This window comes from Terrapene carolina, unplaced genomic scaffold (assembly GCF_002925995.2).
Source record: "Terrapene carolina triunguis isolate 2854851 unplaced genomic scaffold, T_m_triunguis-2.0 Scaffold58, whole genome shotgun sequence".
In the NCBI taxonomy this organism is placed as follows: Eukaryota; Metazoa; Chordata; order Testudines; family Emydidae; genus Terrapene; species Terrapene triunguis.
This window is the reverse complement of record NW_020664409.1, coordinates 104,775,131-104,795,517: the sequence shown is the minus strand read 5'-3', so window position 1 is coordinate 104,795,517 and position 20,387 is coordinate 104,775,131. Positions and strand designations below refer to the sequence as shown.

The window sequence follows — 20,387 nt, the reverse complement described above, 5'->3', positions numbered from 1 at the left end:
GTAAGTCTTCCAGTCATCCTTGCAACCCAAGATATCCACAACAACATGCAGACAAAAGCTGCTGAATGGAATTAATAAGATGTATGGAGAGATGTGTGGAACTGCTGGATATTTTATAAGATACCAACTGTAACTTACCTCTTACTTAGAAAACCTGACTTTGTGGTTAAACAGTCCATGTGCATTGGAAAATTTCTGTAGTTCCTATATTTTCACCTTGCTATAGCTTGAAAATGAAACATTTTCCTTTATAATGGGTATCTTCTTCCATGTATCTTGACTGAAATTGTGAAGGTTTTAGTGTTGTCTGCTGTTTTAGACTGTGTTCTGCATGCTACTGGATACCAATGAAAAGTAAGTTTTTCTCATTCTTTCCTGAGTGGATTTTTACCTGTTTCTCGTAGGTGATAAAATAAAGTTTTCTATTTATAGTGACTTTCATCCCAAGGATAGTTTATAGAATATAGTCAAAGGTCAAAATTTTCCAACTCTGGGTGCCTAAAGTTAATCAACAATACTGAACGGAAAGTTCTTCTAGTAATTATATTTGCTGCTATTATAATTACCTGATAAATACTAAAACCTCAATTCTGTATAGTCAGTTTCATTATCTTCTTTTTATTTGAGGTATTTCTTGAATCAACAGCTATTTTATGAAAATTAATTCTGCATGTTAAAGTAGTTCTTCTAGTGATTGCTGCATGATGGTATAAAAGGCAGCGCCGCCCCAGACCACGCTCAGTTCCTCCTTACCACCCACGATCGATAGAGTGCATTGCCTTACTTCTGCAAGTTTATTTTTAGAGGGAAATTATCTTCCTTTCTGTACATAGGTAAGTTCGTGGCCTTTGCTAGTGTTAAGATTAGTGTAGCTCTTCTTTGTTGTTTTTCTTGGAACAGAGGTTCCCTCTTATTCACAGTGCCAGAGTATGCCTCAGTCTCTGGGTTTTAAGCCTTTTGCTGGCTTGCAAGAAATCTGTGCTGGTGTGACTTTTATTCCACCTGCCTCAAATGCCTTGGTGAGGGTCACACTCTAGACCACTGCCAGATTTGCAAGGACTTTAAATCCCCGACCAAAAAGGACAGAGAGGTGAGACTGCGTCACCTCCTTGTGCAGGCTGCCTTGTGTCCACTTTCTGACCCTTCCCACTGAGGGCGGGCACCAAGTATTTCAACATTGGTGAGGAGCAGTGCTGCAGACATTGCTTCTGAAACTCAGCACCAATCCCCCCCTGTGCTGAGAAAGAAGCACAAAAGTTCAGACCAGAACAGTAAACAACAGTAAGCAATCTGAAGGACAAGGTAGAGTGTCCTATGGAAAGAGAGATTCCCCAGCAGTGACCTATTTTCATCAAGGGTCTTCAGCTCCGGCACCGGTGCCTGTGCTATTAATGTTGCAGTGCCAACTCTTTTGGTGCAACAAGAACAGCACCCGGAAAATCTCTTGATATCACTGGTGCCAGAAGCCTATGCAGAAGCACAGGACCTACTCTGCCTCTCGATACTGGATTCTCTGATTGTCCAGGAGACAAGTTGGCAGGTACCAGTGGAAGTTAGGCCCTGGCTATACACAATCTCAGAGACCAGATCCATACTTGGTACTGTGGAGGCTAGATCTATGAAGCATGCAGTCCAGAAGTAAATCTAGCATGCTGTCCCAGGTTCTGGTATATCTGGAGATATGTTCCTGGATCTTGGCACCACCTGGCACATCACCAGTGTGGTCAAGCAATTCAAGGTCCTCCTCAGAGTCTGAGGTACACCTAGTATACACCGAGTGACCTAGACAAATTGGAGGATTGGGCCAAAAGAAAACTGAGATTCAACAAGGACAAGTGCAGAGTCCTGCACTTAGGACAGAAGAATCCCATGCAGCGTTGCAGGCAGGGGACTGACTGGCTAAGCAGCAGTTCTACAGAAAAGGACCTGGGGATTACAGTGGATGAGAAGCTGGATATGAGTCAGCAGTGTGCCCTTGTTGACAAGAAGGCTAACGGCATATTGGGCTGCATTAGTAGGAGCATTGCTAGCAGATCCAGGGAAGTGATTATTTCCCTTTATTCGGCATTGGTGAGGCCACATCTGGAGTATTGCGTCCAGTTTTGGGCCCCACACTACAGAAAGCATGTGGACAAATTGGAGAGAGTCCAGCGGAGGGCAACGAAAATGATTAGGGGGCTGGGGCACATGACTTATGAGGAGAGGCTGAGGGAACTGGGCTTGTTTAGTCTGCAGAAGAGACGGATGAGAGGGGATTTGATAGCGGCCTTCAACTACCTGAAGGGGGGTACCAAAGAGGATGGAGCTGGGCTGTTCTTGGTGGCAGATGACAGAACAAAAAGTAATGGTCTCAAGTTGCAGTGGGGGGAGGTCTAGGTTGGATATTAGGAAACACTATTTCACTAGGGGGGTGGTGAAGCACTGGAATGGGTTACCTAGGGAGGTGGTGGAATCTCCGTCCACTTAGAGGTTTTTAAGGCCTGGCTTGACAAAGCCCTGGCTGGGATGATTTAGTTGGTGTTGGTCCTGCTTTGAGCAGGGAATTGGACTAGATGACCTCCTGAAGTCTCTTCCAACCATAATCTTCTATGATTCTACACACTTATGCCCCTTGTTCCTGATGATACTCCCCTTCACCTTAATTGTGGGAATTCTATTCTTGGTACCCACTGGAGTTCCAGAGACATGGATTCATGGAGCAGTGATTGCTGAGGTTCTATGCCATACCCATGGTTTTTCTGGAACCTGTGGGACATGCCTCCCACTTCCAGATCCTCCCTGGTTCTTAAGACTTACAGATCTAGCAGATGACAGGCTAGCTCATGCGAGTAGATCTAGGAGGCTATTGTCAGTACTGAGGTTAGTTCTGAGCCAAGACCCTGAAGTCCAGACTCGGGGTTCGGAACCTTGACCCATCTCACTACAGGAGGATCAACCTCAGCCTCCTCTGCATTCTCCCTATTCATCATCTGCAGACTCTTGTTTCCTGGGATTTCTCACTTGTTCAGGATGACTACAGGGCTTATCAAGAGCTTTAAAAGAGAGTATCTACTTCTCTTGCTATTCCTGTTGAAGTAGTTCAAGAGAGTTCTCACAGGCTGGTGTACGTTCTGGGTTCAGCAGGACCTTCTAGAGTGGCTCTATCTATCAATGAGGCCATCCTAGAACCTACAAAATATTTGTGGAAAACCATGCTGTCTGCCTCTGACAGCTAAGAAAACTGAGAAAAGATACCATGCCTGCTATTTTCAAGCACATCATTCACCAGGTTTCCCAGTTGTCTCTGCAGTGAATGAAAGTGTGTATCAGGGATGATTTCCTTCTACCAAAGGACAAAGAAATCAGGCCTTGTCAGTGGAAAACTTTGTACCACATCTTGTCTATGGTTTTGTATCTCTAACTAATAAACCTTATTGGCCAGATACAACTTCTCCCTCTCAGACAATACCCTGAAGATCTCTGACAAGTTGACAGAGGATGCCAGACAGGAATTCTAGACCAGATTAGATGAGGGCAAGCTGATGGCTTGGACCTCTCTACAAGCATCCTTAGATGGGGGGAGATTCAGGAAGTACATGTAAATGTTCATGACTTCAGTCCTTGGGTCCCCCGTAAAAGATCTATGAGATGATCCAGGATCTCCCTATCTTACAGAAGATGGATGAGATGGTCTACACTGAAATAATTGGGAATTTACATGCCTTTCTCTAAAAGAAAGCAGTTCCACCTTCAATCTCTACAGGAGTGCCAGGTTTTCCCACAATAGCATAATCAATCTAGAAAACGACAGGAAAAATACTGGAGAAGACCTCCTCCACAACTGTCGTCTTCTGTGAGTTCTTCAAGACAGTTGGGATATTGCAACCAGTCTCTTTGACTGCCTTGTCGGGGACAGAGTACCAGATTGCAGTGTACCGGTTTTTCTCTCCCCTAATTTTTCCAACAGATTATCCCACTTTCTGTGTGGTTGGTCCCCCTAATTACTGTGGAACAGGGATACACCTTGCAGTTTATTTCCAGTCCCCCCCTCAACTTCTCTTCTTGTCTCTTATCAAGGATCACATCATTCTCCCCCAAGGAGTTCAGTCAGATATTCAATTAACATGTTATTTTTTTAATGAGTGTCATCAGCATGGAAGCATGTCCTCTGGAATGGTGGCCTTAGCATGAAGGGGCATACAGATGTTTAGCATATCTGGCACGTAAATACCTTGTAATACCGGCTACAAAAGTGCCGTGTGAACCCCTGTTCTCATTTTCTGGTGACATTGTAAATAAGCAGGTAGCATTGTCTCCCGTAAATGTAAACAAACTTGTTTGTCTTAGCGATTGGCTGAACAAGAAGTAGGACTAAGGGGACTTGTATGCTCTAAAATTTTACATTGTTTTGTTTTTGAGTGTAGTTATGTAGGGAAAAAATCTACATTTGTCAGTTGCACTTTCATGATAAAGCGATTGCACTACGGTATTTGTATGAGGTGAATTGAAAAATACTATTTCTTTTGTTTATATTACTATTTTTATTACAAATATTTGCACTGTAAAAATGATAAAGTGATCACTATACACTTTGTATTCTGTGTTGTAAATTAAATCAATATATTTGAAAATGTAGAAAAATATCCAGTGCGATTAAAACTGCGATTAATTTTTAATGGTGATTTTTTAAAATTAATCGTGCGAGTTAACTGCGATTAATCAACAGCATTACTTTAAAGATATCTTTTTCCCTGCAGTTACCTAGTTCTAGAACAGTCATTTAAAATTAACAGTTAATACAAGCCAAAAGATAATTGCCTGTAATTGTAATCTCCTATGATAAAAAATCTAATCTTTGTTTTTATCAGTCATACAACATTCCTCTATGCATTTGATAATATTAACTTACTTGAGAGATGTAATAACTTCATTAATAGTTTCTAAACGTCAATAAAGATTGCAGGTTTAAAGTTTATAATTTACCTTTAGAAGTTCCTTATTTGTGTTTCTTTTCTGGAATACATCCCTCTCATTTATGAGATGCAAAGATGTTCAGGAGTGAAATAAACCACAGATTTAACTTTTTCTGATTAAGGTTTAATTTTGTACAGACATGTCTTATACATGTACATAGTCAAATCATGCAATTTTAGTGCTAGGCCGATTTACTGAATACTGTGTTTAAAATTGATGTGTTGCACAATGGGGATAATTTTATTCTTTTTTTCAGTTGCGCTAAATTCATATATGGTGCTAACTGAAAAATATGGTAAATATAATTGAATTGGATGGGTATATACTTCAGGGATTGTGTAAATGCTTGTAATCCAGTTGTGGGGGTGTTTACTTTGGGGACTCTGTAAATGCTCAGCAAAACATCTACACTGTTTTACAAAAATTCCACGGAACCTAGAAAAAGCTAGGAACCCAGCCAACTACAAGTCATCTGCTCTAAATGCTAGGTACCATAACCACTTTCCCAACACTCATTAGGGTCTAAAGTTAGTTCTTTATTTTCTGATCTCTAGGTGATTATTGTGTTTAACAATGTAGTATTGAGAAACTCACAAATTTATTATTTTTTGTATTAGGTAATGACCATTTTCCTTATCCTAAAATAAGACTTTCCTATTCCTTAATTGTCATTCTGTTGCCAGTGGTTTACTGCAGATAGCAAATATTTTACCCTAAAAAAATAAAAAAGGGGGGAGGGATAACTCAGTGGTTTGAGCATTGGCCTGCTAAATCCCGGGGTTGTGAGTTCAATCCTTGAGGGGGCCACTTAGGGATCTGGGGCAAAATCAGTATTTGTTCCTGCTAGTGAAGGCAGGCGGCTGGACTCGATGACCTTTTGGGGTCCCTTCCAGTTCTATGAGATAGGTATATCTCCATTAAAAACAAACAAACAAAAAAACTTTTATTATAGTGCTGACTTGATTTGTAGTTAAGGCTTCCATGGAGTCCAATTATGTTCTTATGTATACTTTCTCTGCATAGTAACAGGTGCTTGATAGTTCCAATTCAGCAAAGCACTTCAGCATATGCTTAACTATATTCATTAGCTTTAGTCCATCTGTGTCCAACGTACACATCAGCATGTAAAGTCAATGGAAGCTAAGCGTGTACTCAAGTGATTGCTGAATGGGGATGGACTTCAGCACATGCTGAAGTAACTAAGCTGATGCATAAGTGCTTTGCTGAAAAAGGGCCAAAAATAATATATAATATTTAAATCTTTCTTTGTATGCAGCTTTTTTTCCTGCAGCCACTGCCGAAAGGTTCTTATTGTCCCTTTATTTTTTACATATGTGAGTTGACTGCATGTTCATAAATGCACTTTATTATTTTCATGTGCTCATCATGTCTCTGTATTTATTCTATGCTAATGGTTTTGGTGATCAACAAAGCTGTTTATCTCTTGTTCTTCGTAATATTGATTTCCCAGCACCAAGCCCCGTCGTTTATCATACTATATTACATTTTAAAGTGAAAAATAGTAGAAATTTATCATTTTCAAAACACCTGTGAATAAATGTTTCTCATTAAGTAAAACACACTTTTTCTTGATTTATTGATCTTTTCTCTGCTGAATCCAAATACTTAGATGCTGTGAATTACAAGTCAAAGTTTGCACTTACGCTTTCTCTGCTTATTTAACTTTTTAAATTAATTTGCCTTGAACTTGTATCAGATTTTGTTGCTTAAGTTTTATATGAGATGTTAAACTGCTCTTATTTAGTTTTTATGAGACAGGCTATGCTTTTATAGCTTCAGATTTTCAGTTGGCAATTCATAACATAAAATATTATTGGTCTAGTTTCCCTGGGTTCCAAAAATATGCCATTGAAGTGTTCCTGAAGAATTTGAATGCAGCTGGGAAATGCATCTTCTTATTAAAGCTAGCAATGTGACCTATACAGTGAAACCCCACAGTATTTTTTTTAATTTACTAAGAGATGATGTTCCCCACTTACTTATCAGTTACCTTTAGTAGTTGTTGAGAGAGTTGTTGATACAAAATTGCTCAAGATAGACAAGTCCCAGGCAGATTACGAAGAGCTACAAAAGGATCTCTCAAAACTGCGTGACTGATCAATAAAATGGCAGATGAAATTCAGTGTTGATAAATGCAAAGTAATGCACATTGGAAAACATGCAAACTATACATATAAAACGATGAGATCTAAATTGGCTGTTACCACTCGACAAAGAGATTTTTGGAGGCATTGTGGATAGTTCTCTGTGCAGCGGCAGTCAAAAAAGCGAACAGAATGTTGGGAATCATTAAGAAAGGGATCGATAATAAGACAAAAAATATCATATTTCCTCTATATAAATCCATGGTATGCCCACATCTTGAATACTGCATGCAGATGTGCTCACCCCATCTCAAAAAAGATATATTGTAATTGGAAAAAGTTCAGAAAAAGGGCAAGAAAAATTATTAGGGGTATGCATGGCTGCCATATGAGGAGAGATTAATAAGACTGGGATTTTTCAGCTTGGAAAAAAGGCGACTAAGGGGGGATATGATAGAGGTCTATAAAATCATGACTGGTGTGGAGAAAGTAAATAAGGAAGTGTTATTTACTCCTCATAACACAAGAACTAGAGGTCACTAAAAGAAATTAATAGGCAGCAGGTTTAAAACAAACAAAAGGAAGTACTACTTCACACAACACACAGTCAACCTGTGGAACTTGTTGCCAGGGGATGTTATGAAGGCCAAAAGTGTATCTGGGTTCAAAAAAGAATTAGATAAGTTTATGGAGGATAAGTCCATAAATGGCTATTAGCCAGGATGGACAGGGATGGTGTCCCTAGCCTCTGTTTGCCAGAAGCTGTGAATGGGCGATGGGATGGATCACTTGATGATTACCTCTTCTGTTCTTTCCCTCTGGGGCACCTGGCATTGGCCACTGTCGGAAGACAGGATACCGGGCTAGATGGACCTTTGGTCTGACCCAGTATGGCCATTCTTATGTTCTTATGAGAGAACAATGATACCCAAGTGATCTATTGGAAAAATACCATACAGACTTTTTCCCCTCAGTTCCCTTGTGTTTCAAATAGACTTAAATTTGGGAAATGATCTTTCCTGTATGATGTCTTAGATACCAAGGTGATTGGTGCCTTAGGAGCACTTAAGATAGTGATGCAAGGTAGGTGAGAGATCTTTAATTGGACCAACTTCTCTCTCACCAACAGTTAGTCTAATAAAAGATATTACCTCACCCACCTTGTCTCTCTAGTATCCTGGGACCGACAGGGCTGCTACAACACTGCGTAAGATAGTGATAACATTTCCACCAGATTTAATTTGAGGGTTCAAATAGCCAACTAAAATGTGAGCTTACTATCTACTCTTACTCTCTTTCATATGTATGTGCTAACACATCCTGTACATTACATTGAAAAGGCTAATTAAAATGCACCAATTTACATCTACTATTCTTCTTTCACAAGCTTGAGTCCATATTTAATCTTAGAAATGTAGTGTTGGAAGGTATCTTAAGAAGTCATCTAATCCAGCCCCTCCTGCCTGGAGGCAGGACTAAGTATATCTAGACCAGTGGTTCCCAAACTTTAACCACCTGTGAACCCCTTTCACTAAAATGTCAAGTCTCGCGAACCCCCTCCTAAAAATGAATATTTCCGGGGATTTTCTCCTTTACCTGAGTATAAATTATAAAAGCAGTGATCTTGGAAATATAAAATTTGTTTTTATGACATGCTTATTATACACTATTTATTATTAATTACTATTTATCACTACAGTATTTTTATATTTATGAAAAGGGCAACGCTCTTCCAAGATCTCACTTTCATAGCTTGTATCACTTTGAATAAGCTTGTTATAAGACAAGGCTCCTATGTTTCATCAAGGAGTATCAGACGTGAAACAGCATGAAGGGATTTAAGAAGCCAACTCAAAGAGTTCTTCCTACACAAGCATTCAGGTCTTGAGCAGTCCAGGCAAACAACACACGTTACAACAAAGCTTAAACTTGTTCTTCATAATAATTTTAAAAACAAGATTAGCTGCCTATTTAATTTTAAAAACAGCAAAAAATATCCACCTCCCTTTCCATTTCTTATAAGGAGTCTTGAAGTTTAAATCTCCTCAGTGTGATAGATATGCTCGCTTTGATCTGCTTAGCTCTTGGAAGTCCAGGGGCTCCGGGCTGCTGGTCCTGTGCTGCCCGGGGTCCCTAAGGACAGCTCTGTCCGCCATTAAGGAATTTTTCCCCGAGAACCCCCTGTAACATTTCGTGAACCCCCAGGGGTTCACGAACCCCAGTTTGAGAACCACTGATCTAGACCATCCAAGACAGGTGTTTGTCTAACCCAGGGTTTCTCAAACTTTGTCATAGTGAGCCTCCCTAAGTTAAGAAAAAAATTGTGCCTCCTGTAGTTTAATAGGACAACACAAAGAACTGAAAATCCCATATTTTGCAAGAATGAGTAATAAAGTAAAAGGGTTTTGATCAGTGTAGTTATAAGAATGTGAATGTCAAAAGTACTAATTTTATTTCATAAAGCACCTTTCATGTTATCTAACAGTTCTGCTCATCAAGAGTACAGATTGCAGTAGCTAAAATAAAACTGGTGATAGTGACTGTAAAAGTGACACAGAGGGCTGAAATGAATGGCATCAGCCCATAAAAAAGCAAGAGACGAGTACATTAGTGTGAGAGTAACTGGACCAACTAACTGAAACAGGGAACAGTCTCTATTATGGAATTGATTGACTTACAGCAAGAGCGTCCAACACAGGAACACATAGGCAACATGCCTGAAGCCCAAAGGCCTTGGGAAACAGAGCACTCAGCAGCAGCTCTTAACTTTTGCCTGTCTGTCTCTTGTACTGGCAGGGAGGACTAGTCCCCCCCTGACAGGTGCTCCCATTGAATGGCACAACAGGGCAGTGGTGTCTCGCAGTGCACCCAGCCCTGCTGTACCACATGCTGTTCTAACTGCATCCCTACGTTGCATCCCTGGTGGGATGATCACTCTGATGTGCTGTCAGAGTAGCAGCCGTGTTAGTCTGTATCTGCAAAAAGAACCGGAGTACTTGTGGCACCTTAGAGACTAACAAATTTATTTGAGCATAAGCTTTCGTGGGCTACAGCCCACTTCATCGGATGCATGCAGTGGAAAATACAGTGGAAGATAATATATACACACACACACACATACACAGAGATCATGAAACAATGGGTGTTACCATACACACTATATTTCCTCCCCCCTACAGTTCCTCACATCTTCTTGTCAATTGCTGGAAATGGGCATTTTCATTACCACTACAAACAGTTCTTTTTCTCTCCTGCTGATAATAGCTCACCTTAACTGATCACTCTCCTTATAGTGTGTATGGTAACACCCATTGTTTCATGTTCTCTGCGAGAGGCACAGGCGGACCGCAGTGAAGACACCGTGGTGAGTAGATCTAAGTACGTCGACTTCAGCTACGTTATTCACTTAAATCGTAACTTAAATCGATTCCCCTCTCCCCCAGTGTAGACCAGACCTACATTCAGTTTAAGGACAGAACTTTTCTGCTTCCTAGGTACAGGGGATTAAATTTATAGATAACCAAAGTGTTTTTTATGTTGTGTAATATACAAAATTGTAAAAGATTAATACTTACCAAAAGGGGCCTTTTGTGGCCGCTGCCCAGCTGGTACCCTCCTTTCCTTCCCTGCCCGGAGGGTTAGGACAAGGTGCCAATCCAGCTGTTCCTGCAGTGTGGCCTGGAGATAGGTGTAGTGTCCAAAATGAAAAGTCTACAATTGTGTAAGTGAAACATCAAAGGATAATAATTGAAAATCCAGTCTACTAACTAGTTAGGCCTACCACTGTGTGGTATCTTATATTGGCTAATGATAAACTTTTACCAAATTTATACTTTTGCGTCCTATTAAAATGTTGCTGAACCAATCTGAATATGTTAAACAACCTTGATTGATACTGAGTTTGCTGGATGGTACTTTGTAAAATGTGACAATTCAAAATTCAAATTGTTTTCTGCTCCATTGTATTTACACAATTTCCCACTATTTCACTGCAACAAACTGTGACACAGCCTCCTTTGCAAATAAAGATTTGGGGTGAAAAATATAGGAGAGGGAATGAACTGATGTTTATTTTTTATCAGCGACATTTCAGCCTCTTCTTTACAGTGTTTTTGGCTAAATAATGGAAAAGTTCAGTAGCTTCTTTGAGTCATTTTTGATTTTGTCCTTGTGTGGCTCCAGTTCTTTGTTAATTATTTCAAACTAGGTTTCCATTGAAACTGTGACAATGGAATTGATTAGCAGCTTTCACATTTACTGCAGTTAGAATGAGAAATAACCACCTAGTGAATTTGACACTGTGAAGACTTAAAAAATGTGACGAGCTAACTAGTTTTATATATAGGGCCCTACCAAATTCACGATGCATTTTGATCAATTTCATGGTCATAGGATTTTAATACAGTAAATTTCATGATTACAGCTATTTAAATCTGAAATTTCACGGTGTTGTAATTGTAGGGATCCTGACCCAAAAAGGAGTTGTGGAGTGATCACTAGGTTATTGTAGGGGGTGAGGGGGATTGCGGTAGTGCCACCCTTACTTCTGTGCTGCTGCTGGCAGCGATGCTGCCTTCAGAGCTGGGCAGCTGGAGAGCGGTAGTGGGTGGCCGGGAGCCCAGTTCTGACGGCAAAGCCGCTGCCAGCAGCAGCGCAGAAGTAAGGATGACATGGTATGGTATTGCCACCCTTGCTTCTGCACTGCTGCCTGCAGGCCTGGGCCCTCAATCAGCAGCTGCCACTCTCTGGCCATCCAGCTCTGAAGGCAGCAACGCAGAAGTAAGGGTGGCATGGTATGGTAAGGGTAGCAATACCGCGACCCCCCTAAAATAACTTTGCAACCCCCCTGCAACTCCCTTTTGGGTCAGGACCCCCAATTTGAGAGAGGCTGGTCTCCCCCTATGAAATCTGTATAGTATAGGGTAAAAGTACACAAGACCAGATTTCACAGGGAAAGACCATATTTCATGGTCTGTGATGCGTTTTTCATGGCCGGGAATTTGGTAGGGCCCTGTTTATATAGAACCATGTTAGATGCCCCACCTACCTTCCAGAAGTTTGTCAACCAATCCCACTCCCCTTTGAAAGTTCAGAACTCCACCCACTCTTATCTTTTCAAGGACCACCCCTTTTACAAGATTATGCTAATTTTTTTTATAAAGTATACTGTGTATGGTATCATTTAAAAACTCATGATTTGCTGATCATTGTTGGCCTGGTAAAATGTGTGGCAACATTGTATGCAAAGAGACAAGATTCCACTGTACGATATTACCAGGACATGTTCTGAAGGGCAGTGACAAACAAGTTCCCTAGAGACAAAAGGCTAACCAAAGCCTCAGCCAGGTGTCAACAAGATCAAATGCACCATCACCTGATTAAGTGGCCACTCTTCGGCAGCAGAGAGGGTGTGGGCAAAAGATCTACATTTTGACAAAGTAGCTTAATGGTCCTGACCATGCAATTTTTCTGTCTCCTGAACGTCAGCTGGAGATGATTCTTGCAGAAGAGAAAGGGCTATAAGAGGAAAGGCCATATGTCCCAAATCATCTCACCCTTGCCCTCTACCCATGGCAGCATCAACCCCTGAAGAACAAAGGAAGCAGCATTGCACTGGGGAAGGGTGAGGAGATCCTGAATGAAAGAGGTTCAGGCAGTAAGACTGTTGCAACATGTGATGAGAGAGACCTTTTGCTTTGTATTCACTTAGCTTGTTAAGTGAGGTGTTAGTTGCCTTTCACCTTTTATTTCCTTGTAACCAATTCTGACTTATACGCTTCATTACTTGTTGTCACTTAAAATCTTTTTGTCGTTAATACATTTGTTTTGTTGTTTATTCTAAACCAGTTTGTTTGGATTGAAGTGTTTGGGAAACTCCATTTGGGGTAACAAGATTTATGCATATAATTTTCTATTAATGAAATGATGGACTTTGTATGAGCTTGTATTGTGCAAGAGGCTTCTGTGTAGTACAAGACAGATATTTCTGCGGGAATGTCTGGGATTGGGAGTTTGCTGATATTGCCCTGCAGTGTAATTCAATAGTGGCTGGCTATAGCACTCATACCGTATAGCTGGGAGTGATTTACATGCTGGTGGCTGTGAGTGAGTAGACCAGGAGTGGTTGCTCTCACAGCGAAACAGTGTAAACGACACCCCAAGTTGGGGAACTGAGGGGACCACAGCTGTCCATCAGTCCAGATTGACCCTTGGTAATGTCAAAGCTCCATCCATTCCCCTTCGTCCTTAGGATTCTGAACAGTTATATAATATTTTTTCTCTCATTAGTCATAGTAGACATAACAAGAATCTTAGGGCTGGTCTACATTTAAAAAGCTGCACCAGTGCAGCTGTGCCACCATAGCATTTTAGTGAAGATGCCACTACGCCAGTGGGGGGAGAGCTGCTTCTGTCAGTGTAGTTAATCTACCTCCACGAGAGGTGGTAGCTATGGTGACGGGAGAAGCTCTCCGCCAACACAGCGCTGTCTACATTGGAGGTTTGGTCGATATAACTACATCGCTCAGGGGTGTGGATTTTCCACATGCCTGAGCGATGTAGTTATACCTATATAAGGTTGTAGTGTAGACCTAGGATACATCTTCACTACCTGCCGTATCGGCGGGTAGCAATCGATTTATCAGGGATCGATATATCGCATCTTGTTAAGATGCGATATATCGATCCCTGAACGCGCTCACCGTCGACTCCCGAACTCCACCAGAGCGAGCGGCGGTAGCGCAGTCGACGGGGGAGCCGTAATCGTCGATCCCACGCCGTGTGGACCCCAGGTAATTCGATCCAAGATACTTTGATTTCAGCTACGCTATTCGCGTAGCTGAAATTGCGTATCTTGGCTCGATCCCCCCGCAGTGTAGACCAGCCCTTAGTGTTTTCATTACTTCCCTTCTACCTTTCTCAAACAGTTTAGGCTTCAATTTCAATCTATAGATGAAAACCTTATGTTTCTGTTATGAGGAAATTTCATATTATGTTCATGTAAATACTTCAAAGGGACAGTTTTAAAAATGAAAATAACTAAAGCTTCTACAAACAGTGCAGTTCTGGACCCCTAATTACTAGACACAGAGACAACTTGCAGGGGGGTTCAGAGAGAAGAGCAACAAAAATAGTTTGCAGCCTGCAGGGACTGATTTTTCAGTGAAGATCGAAAGTTAAATTTGGAAGCTCCATTTCTTAAGACTTCTAAAAACTCAACTGAACAAAATTCTAGTAAATGTACAATAATGAACAATGCTGCAGGGGATGTTCTAGATAAATGGTTCCCAGTTTGGTCTCTGAATCAGTTGTTCATGAAGTGCTTGCTAGTGGTTTGTAGAAAATTGGGTGGGTTTATAACATGCTGTTGACTTTCCTCCTTGTTTCCAGCTGATTCTGCCGTCTTCCTTCATTTTCTCTGAAACAACACTGATCTTAGTAGTTTGGGTCTTAAAAGGACTTTGTCAACAAAGTCGTGTATATTAAAACGGTCTTAAATGAGCATTCAAAGAATTGACAAAAAATCCATTGTTTAATGGCGGCAGTCTGCTAATAAAGGTGGTTCTGGATTGTACTTGGTACTTTTGAGGATACTTAGAAGTGATCCCACTAGATAGGTGACATAGTCATGTGCAGATCATAAGTATAATTAAATTCTGCTCTTGTTCAACTATGCATGCTCTTTTTAAATTTCAACAAGGTTTAATCAGAGTTAGTTTTAGAGGAAAAATTAAGATACTATAATTGGAATAGATGAGGGTAAATATAATTTTAGAGTCCATAATATATGTAATTCAAATACTCTATGTGTTACTAAAGCTACAGTATTAATTTATTTTTCGTTTCCAAACAGCACCCGACAATGCCATCTACTCCTTGATGTCTTCAATTCAACTGAACATGAGCTGACTGTTAGTGCTAAAAACAACGAAGATCTAGTTCTGCATGCGGGGGAATGTCAGCGGTAAGTGCTTTTGGCATTAAAAAGATACTGCTATAGCTTTATTCTCTCAACTTTTGTGAGCTATTCATTTTTTTTAAATTGTACAGTTTCAGAGACTGTAGTCTATTTTTGTTTCTCTGAAGATACATCTTTGAGTGCTAAGAATGTCTCGCTGTAATTTATTTTGTCTGCAGTTTTCTTCCAGTAAAAATTAATTGCAGAGCACAAGGTGACTGTTACTTGTGGAGCGAAAGAATGGGTTCAGCATTGTACAAATGACATGGACTGTTGGATGACTGGCTATGTTTTCCTAAAACTTCTATAATATAATGGTTCTTGATGCACTTTAAACAGAGTGTATTTTGATGTTGAAACCTCCGTTTTTATTGGTTGAAATAGATTGAATTCACTGATATATAATCTTTGCACAGAATAGACCTTTCTTCATTCAGTTTACTTCTACCATAACCACCATTCTGTGAAAAGGAGAAATAGACAAAAGAAAATGGAAACAGAGAAAAAGAAAACAGGAGCAATTACAGTAGGTTAGCTCTGTAGTCTGTTCCCTTCATTCATCTCCTTGGGCACTTATCTAGGCAGGAGCTCTTAGAAGTATTCCCATCCCCTTTCCTAACCTGTCCACTTCACAGCTGTTAGACTGTTTGTTCATATGGACAGGTACCATCCTTCTTTAATCTCTGGAAAGTGCATGGAACATAGTGGACACAGTCCTAAACAGTTAATAAATAGTGTTGAGACCATTACCCTATCAATCAAATCCTTCCTAAGACCCCATTTCTTCTGTGGTGCTTATAGGAAGTGAATTTATTTTATCATTGGGGGAAAATCAGTGTTGTGATGCCAAAATAATAACAAGAGGCTTCCTCAAAAAGTTTATGCCTTACATACAAATAAACATTATATTATCTGGGTAAAATATCCAGCACCCCCCACACTGTCTCTCTAGCAAAATAGCCATCAATTTACATATTCTTTCCCCCCTTCCTCCTCCCAGGTTGTGGGGAGAGGTGAGTTGGTGTGGGTTGGAGGAATGAGTCTACACAGAGTACTTCAGGAATTTAGGCAGAAAAAGGTTTCCTGGGTTGATGGTAGGGGAATTTGGCTCCTTCGCTGTCTCTGAAAGGCGTTTCATTGCCATCTTCTCCATACTCTGAAACAAAAATTGAAGACGAGATGCTGGTTGATAACTGACAAGTGTCGACATCAAGTGATGGTTTCTTCAGTTAAGATATGCACTTACTTCCTTAAGAGCTCTCAGTATTCTGCCCTTCTTAAAGGTGGTATTGACAGTCTGCCTCCAAATGACCCAGAACTTCCCTTTAAGCTTTCATCAGCCAAGAAGGCCTTATGTCCAAACAGGGTGTGGAATAGAATTTTCTGATCACATTCAGAACCACAACCACCACAGTTCAAAACCCAGATGAATTTTGGCTTTCAACTTCTCAATATCCTGCTTTACTGTCATTGATGTGGGCAACTTAGTCTTAATCCAAGTAATTTTCTCTGCAAAATAACCAGAAATTTGCTCTCAGTGAGGGGTAGTCAAATCAGCCCCCGTGAGAAGGAAAACTTCATTAAACAGTTTCTCTACCATATGGAATGGTGGTTCTTCTCAAGAGGCACACAACTATACCTCATGACCTTAGGAAATGTTTGTCCCAATAAGTCCTCTTTGGCCCAGGATTTCTGCCATTAGCTCTTTAGCTGTCCTACACCTTGCTTTTCATCTCTCACAAATCATCATTAAACCAAGGCTACTTGTGAGGATGAAACCATGAAAGGGGAAACACTCCAGTACCATTGATAGTGGCAGATCATCAAAATAAGTTCCTCACTCCTCCAGGAGAAGAAACTATATTTTCAAGCCATTGGAGCCAATGATTTTCCGTGAGAGGAGTACTTTATCCAGCCCTCTGATTCTAACCCAAACACTAGATCCAAAGCTGAGTCTGCAGCTACCTGGGACAGTCCTATAACCCTCATGTTGGCCACAAAATCCTGAACTGAATATGAAGATTCATGATCTTATGCCAGTGTTGAAATTACTGGGCACTGTCAGCCTTAGTGACTCCAGAGCCGCCACATTCAGGAAATTCATTGTCTCAGATTGAAGCTGCACTTTTGCCATTTGTTTATTATAGAATTCACCTCTTCCATGATCCCTGGATTAAATAAGACAATAATATACAGTCTTGTGTTCCTTATGTTTAATTAAAAAGATAAAAAAAGAAAAACGTTAACAATCACCAAGATGTGCCATGCCTAACCATAGTAAATGTGTGATTGTGCTGCTGTGTCCCTTGCCCTTCCGTGTCACATCCTTTCCATAGTGTTTCTGAACCTCAGCCATATTTTAAAAAAACCTGTAAGCTCTTTGGAGTAAGGAGTATATCTTTTGTGAAGAGCCAGCACAGATTTGGGTGGTATAAAATAATATATGGGAGTAATAGAATCATAGGACTGGAAGGGACCTTGAGAGGTCATCTAGTTCAATCCCCTGCACTCATGGAAGGACTAAGTATTATCCAGACCATCCCTGACAGGTGTTTGTCTAACCTGTTCTTAGAAATCTCTGGAGATGGAGATTCCACAACCTCCCTAGGCAATTTATTCCAGTTTTTCCTAATGTCCAACCTAAACCTCCCTTGCTGCAATTTAAGGTCATTGCTTCTTGTCCTGTCCTCAGAGGTTAAGAAGAACATTTTTTCCCCTTCTCCTTCTAACAATCTGTTATGTACTTGAAAACTGTAATCATGTCCCCACTGTCTTCTCTTCTCCAGACTAAACAAACCCAATTTTTTCAATCTTTCCTCATAGGTCATGTTTTCTAGACCTTTAATTCTTTGTTGCTCTTCTCTGGACTTTCTCCAGTTTGTTCACATCTATCCTGAAATGTGCCCAGAACGGGTCACAATACTCCAGTTGAGGTCTAACCAGTGCAGAGTAGAGTGGAAGAATTACTTCTCATGTCTTGCTTACAAAACTCCTAATACATCCCAGACTGATGTCTTCCTCTTCTCTCTCTCCCCTCCCCCCCTTTTTTTCTTTTTTTTCCCCCCAACAGTGTTACTCTGACTCCTATTTGGCTTGTGATCCACTATGACCTCCAGATCCCTTTCTGCAGTACTCCTTCCTAGGCAGTCATTTCCCATTTTGTATGTGTGCAACTGATTGTTCCTTCCTAAGTGGAGTACTTCGCATTTATCCTTGTTGAATTTCATCCTATTTACTTTGGACCATTTCTGAATGGTCCAGATCATTTTAAATTTTAATTATACTCTCCAAAGCACTTGCAGCCTCTGCCAACTTAGTATCGTCCATAAACTTTACAAGTATACTCTCTATGCTATTATCTAAATCATTGATGAAGATATTGAACAGAATTGGACCCAGAACTGATCCTTGTGCCCCCCCCCCTTTGGTATCCCCTTCCTGCTTGACTGTGAATAGCACAGTGACCCTTTATTGGGTCGATAAGTTTGAATAAGTGGCTCCTTTTTATTTTTATTCAGGTTTACTAACTTTAATTTAAATAGTCTGAAATGCCAATGTCATAACAGATGTAAACATTTCCAAGTACTTTACTCCTCCAGTAGGGTTATTTATCAAGGAAGAACTTCACAGCTTGTTTCACATTTACATTTTCATATTATGTGCTCCTATCAAATATTTTATGCTGAAACTAAAATCACATTATTGTGAATGTTGTAATCTGGGTTATAAATTGCACTTTACTATGTGTATTTTGTATTAATTTATCTTCTGTTTCACAGTTATAATAAGTACTTTTAATGTAAGCATTACTGCATAGCTCTTACTTTGCCTCCATAGTTCTACAGTTAGTATAATTGAACATCTAGACAAACTTAAGTTGCCTTTAAGAAGGCCCTGAGAAGATTACCAAACCCCTTCAGTGAGAAGGCTGATTTTACTACCTAGAGGCCAATATGAAAAATGCAGAAATTAGCCTTTTTCAATCTTCCTTGCTGTTCAGGGACAGGGTGCACTGGTCTTGCCAACAGAGCCTTGCCACTGGATTCTCACTTGCCCCTTTTTTCCTATCTTCTGGACTACTCTTTGTTAATAAATGATTAGGTGTTTGACATGTTCACCTCCAGTCAGTTTTCAATTCCTTGTTCTTTCTCCATCCCCAGTATTTCCATTAATTCCTTTGTCACCCATCATTAATATTGCCCTCATTTCTCTTTTGTTTTATCCCTACCCATTCCCCTCACTCTCCAGCCCCTCCTTCAGGGCTTGTCTATATAGAGACTTATTGCATGGCCAACTAGGGTATAAATCTACAGTGTACTAGCCTGACACACTAGCCTGGTCATGTGGACCCTGTTATAATGCACTAAAAGTTCTGTGGTGCACTGTGACATACTACTGTTTGAAATAGGCTGTGGAAAGCATAAGCACTACTGTATCATTCCACTCAACATAGTAAAGCTTTATTTATCTGGTATTTTAAGAAAAGTGTGCGAGTTCCCTCCCTTCCCAACCACCGCTGTAATACATTAAAACACTGACAGCAACAATTGTCTTATCCTGCAAAATAATGCAATCACGGGGGCTCTTTAGTGCTACAATACTACTACTACTGATAATCATTCTCTGAGTAACTGATGAAGGTTACAGGACAGCCATTGTAGTTTGAAAAAACATACATTTGTATATGGAATGTTCAGTGGTTACCATTAAATAAATATTTAAGAGTTACATAACAATAGCATCTGTGCGAGCATATTCCTTTTTTCTTATATGTAGAATAAGGAAATATGAGGAATATACTTGCCTCATCAATTTCTATTCCTTATCCCCTTTGTTTTGGAGAAATGACCAGCAGTTCAGGGGTGACCAGTTAGCGTGCTGCTTCTATCTGAGGAACATAGAAAGAAACATAAATTCTGGCAAATCAAGTGTAAAAGTATAATTAGTACTCCTGGGGGTATTCTGCGCCAAAAAATTAAAAATTCTGCAAATTTTATTTGTCGAAATAACAGTACACAATCACGCCAGTTTCAATTATTTTGGTAATTTATTTCAAAATACCTGTCAGCAAATATGTCTGTAATAATACAGATGCGCGCAAAAAATTTCCTGAGGAGTAGAGTTAAAGAAACGCCTATGACAACCCAGTTCCTGTTTCTCTGTCCCCTCCTTCTCCCTCTCTCCCGCCCCAGAGCCCAGACGGGGGGCCAGACACCCACAACCCTCCCCCCCCAGAGCCCAGCCACTGGGCCCCCCCGGCCTAGATACACGCACCACCTACCCCCCAGAGCCCAGCAGTGCCCCCTCCCCCCCAGCCCAGATAGCTGAACCCCCTCCCTCCTGAGCCCAGCAGTGGGGGCCGCTGGCTCAGA

General features: G+C 40.5%; 1 protein-coding gene across 1 annotated transcript in view; it reads left to right on the top strand.

The window, feature by feature from the left end:
* Positions 1-20,387, top strand: part of TRAPPC9 (trafficking protein particle complex 9) — an 848,931-nt gene that overhangs the window by 335,078 nt on the left and 493,466 nt on the right. Inside the window, exon 19 of the mRNA XM_026646706.1 lies at positions 14,911-15,021. Within this exon, the coding sequence (XP_026502491.1) occupies positions 14,911-15,021 (111 nt within the window). The remainder of the gene's footprint in view (positions 1-14,910; positions 15,022-20,387) is intronic.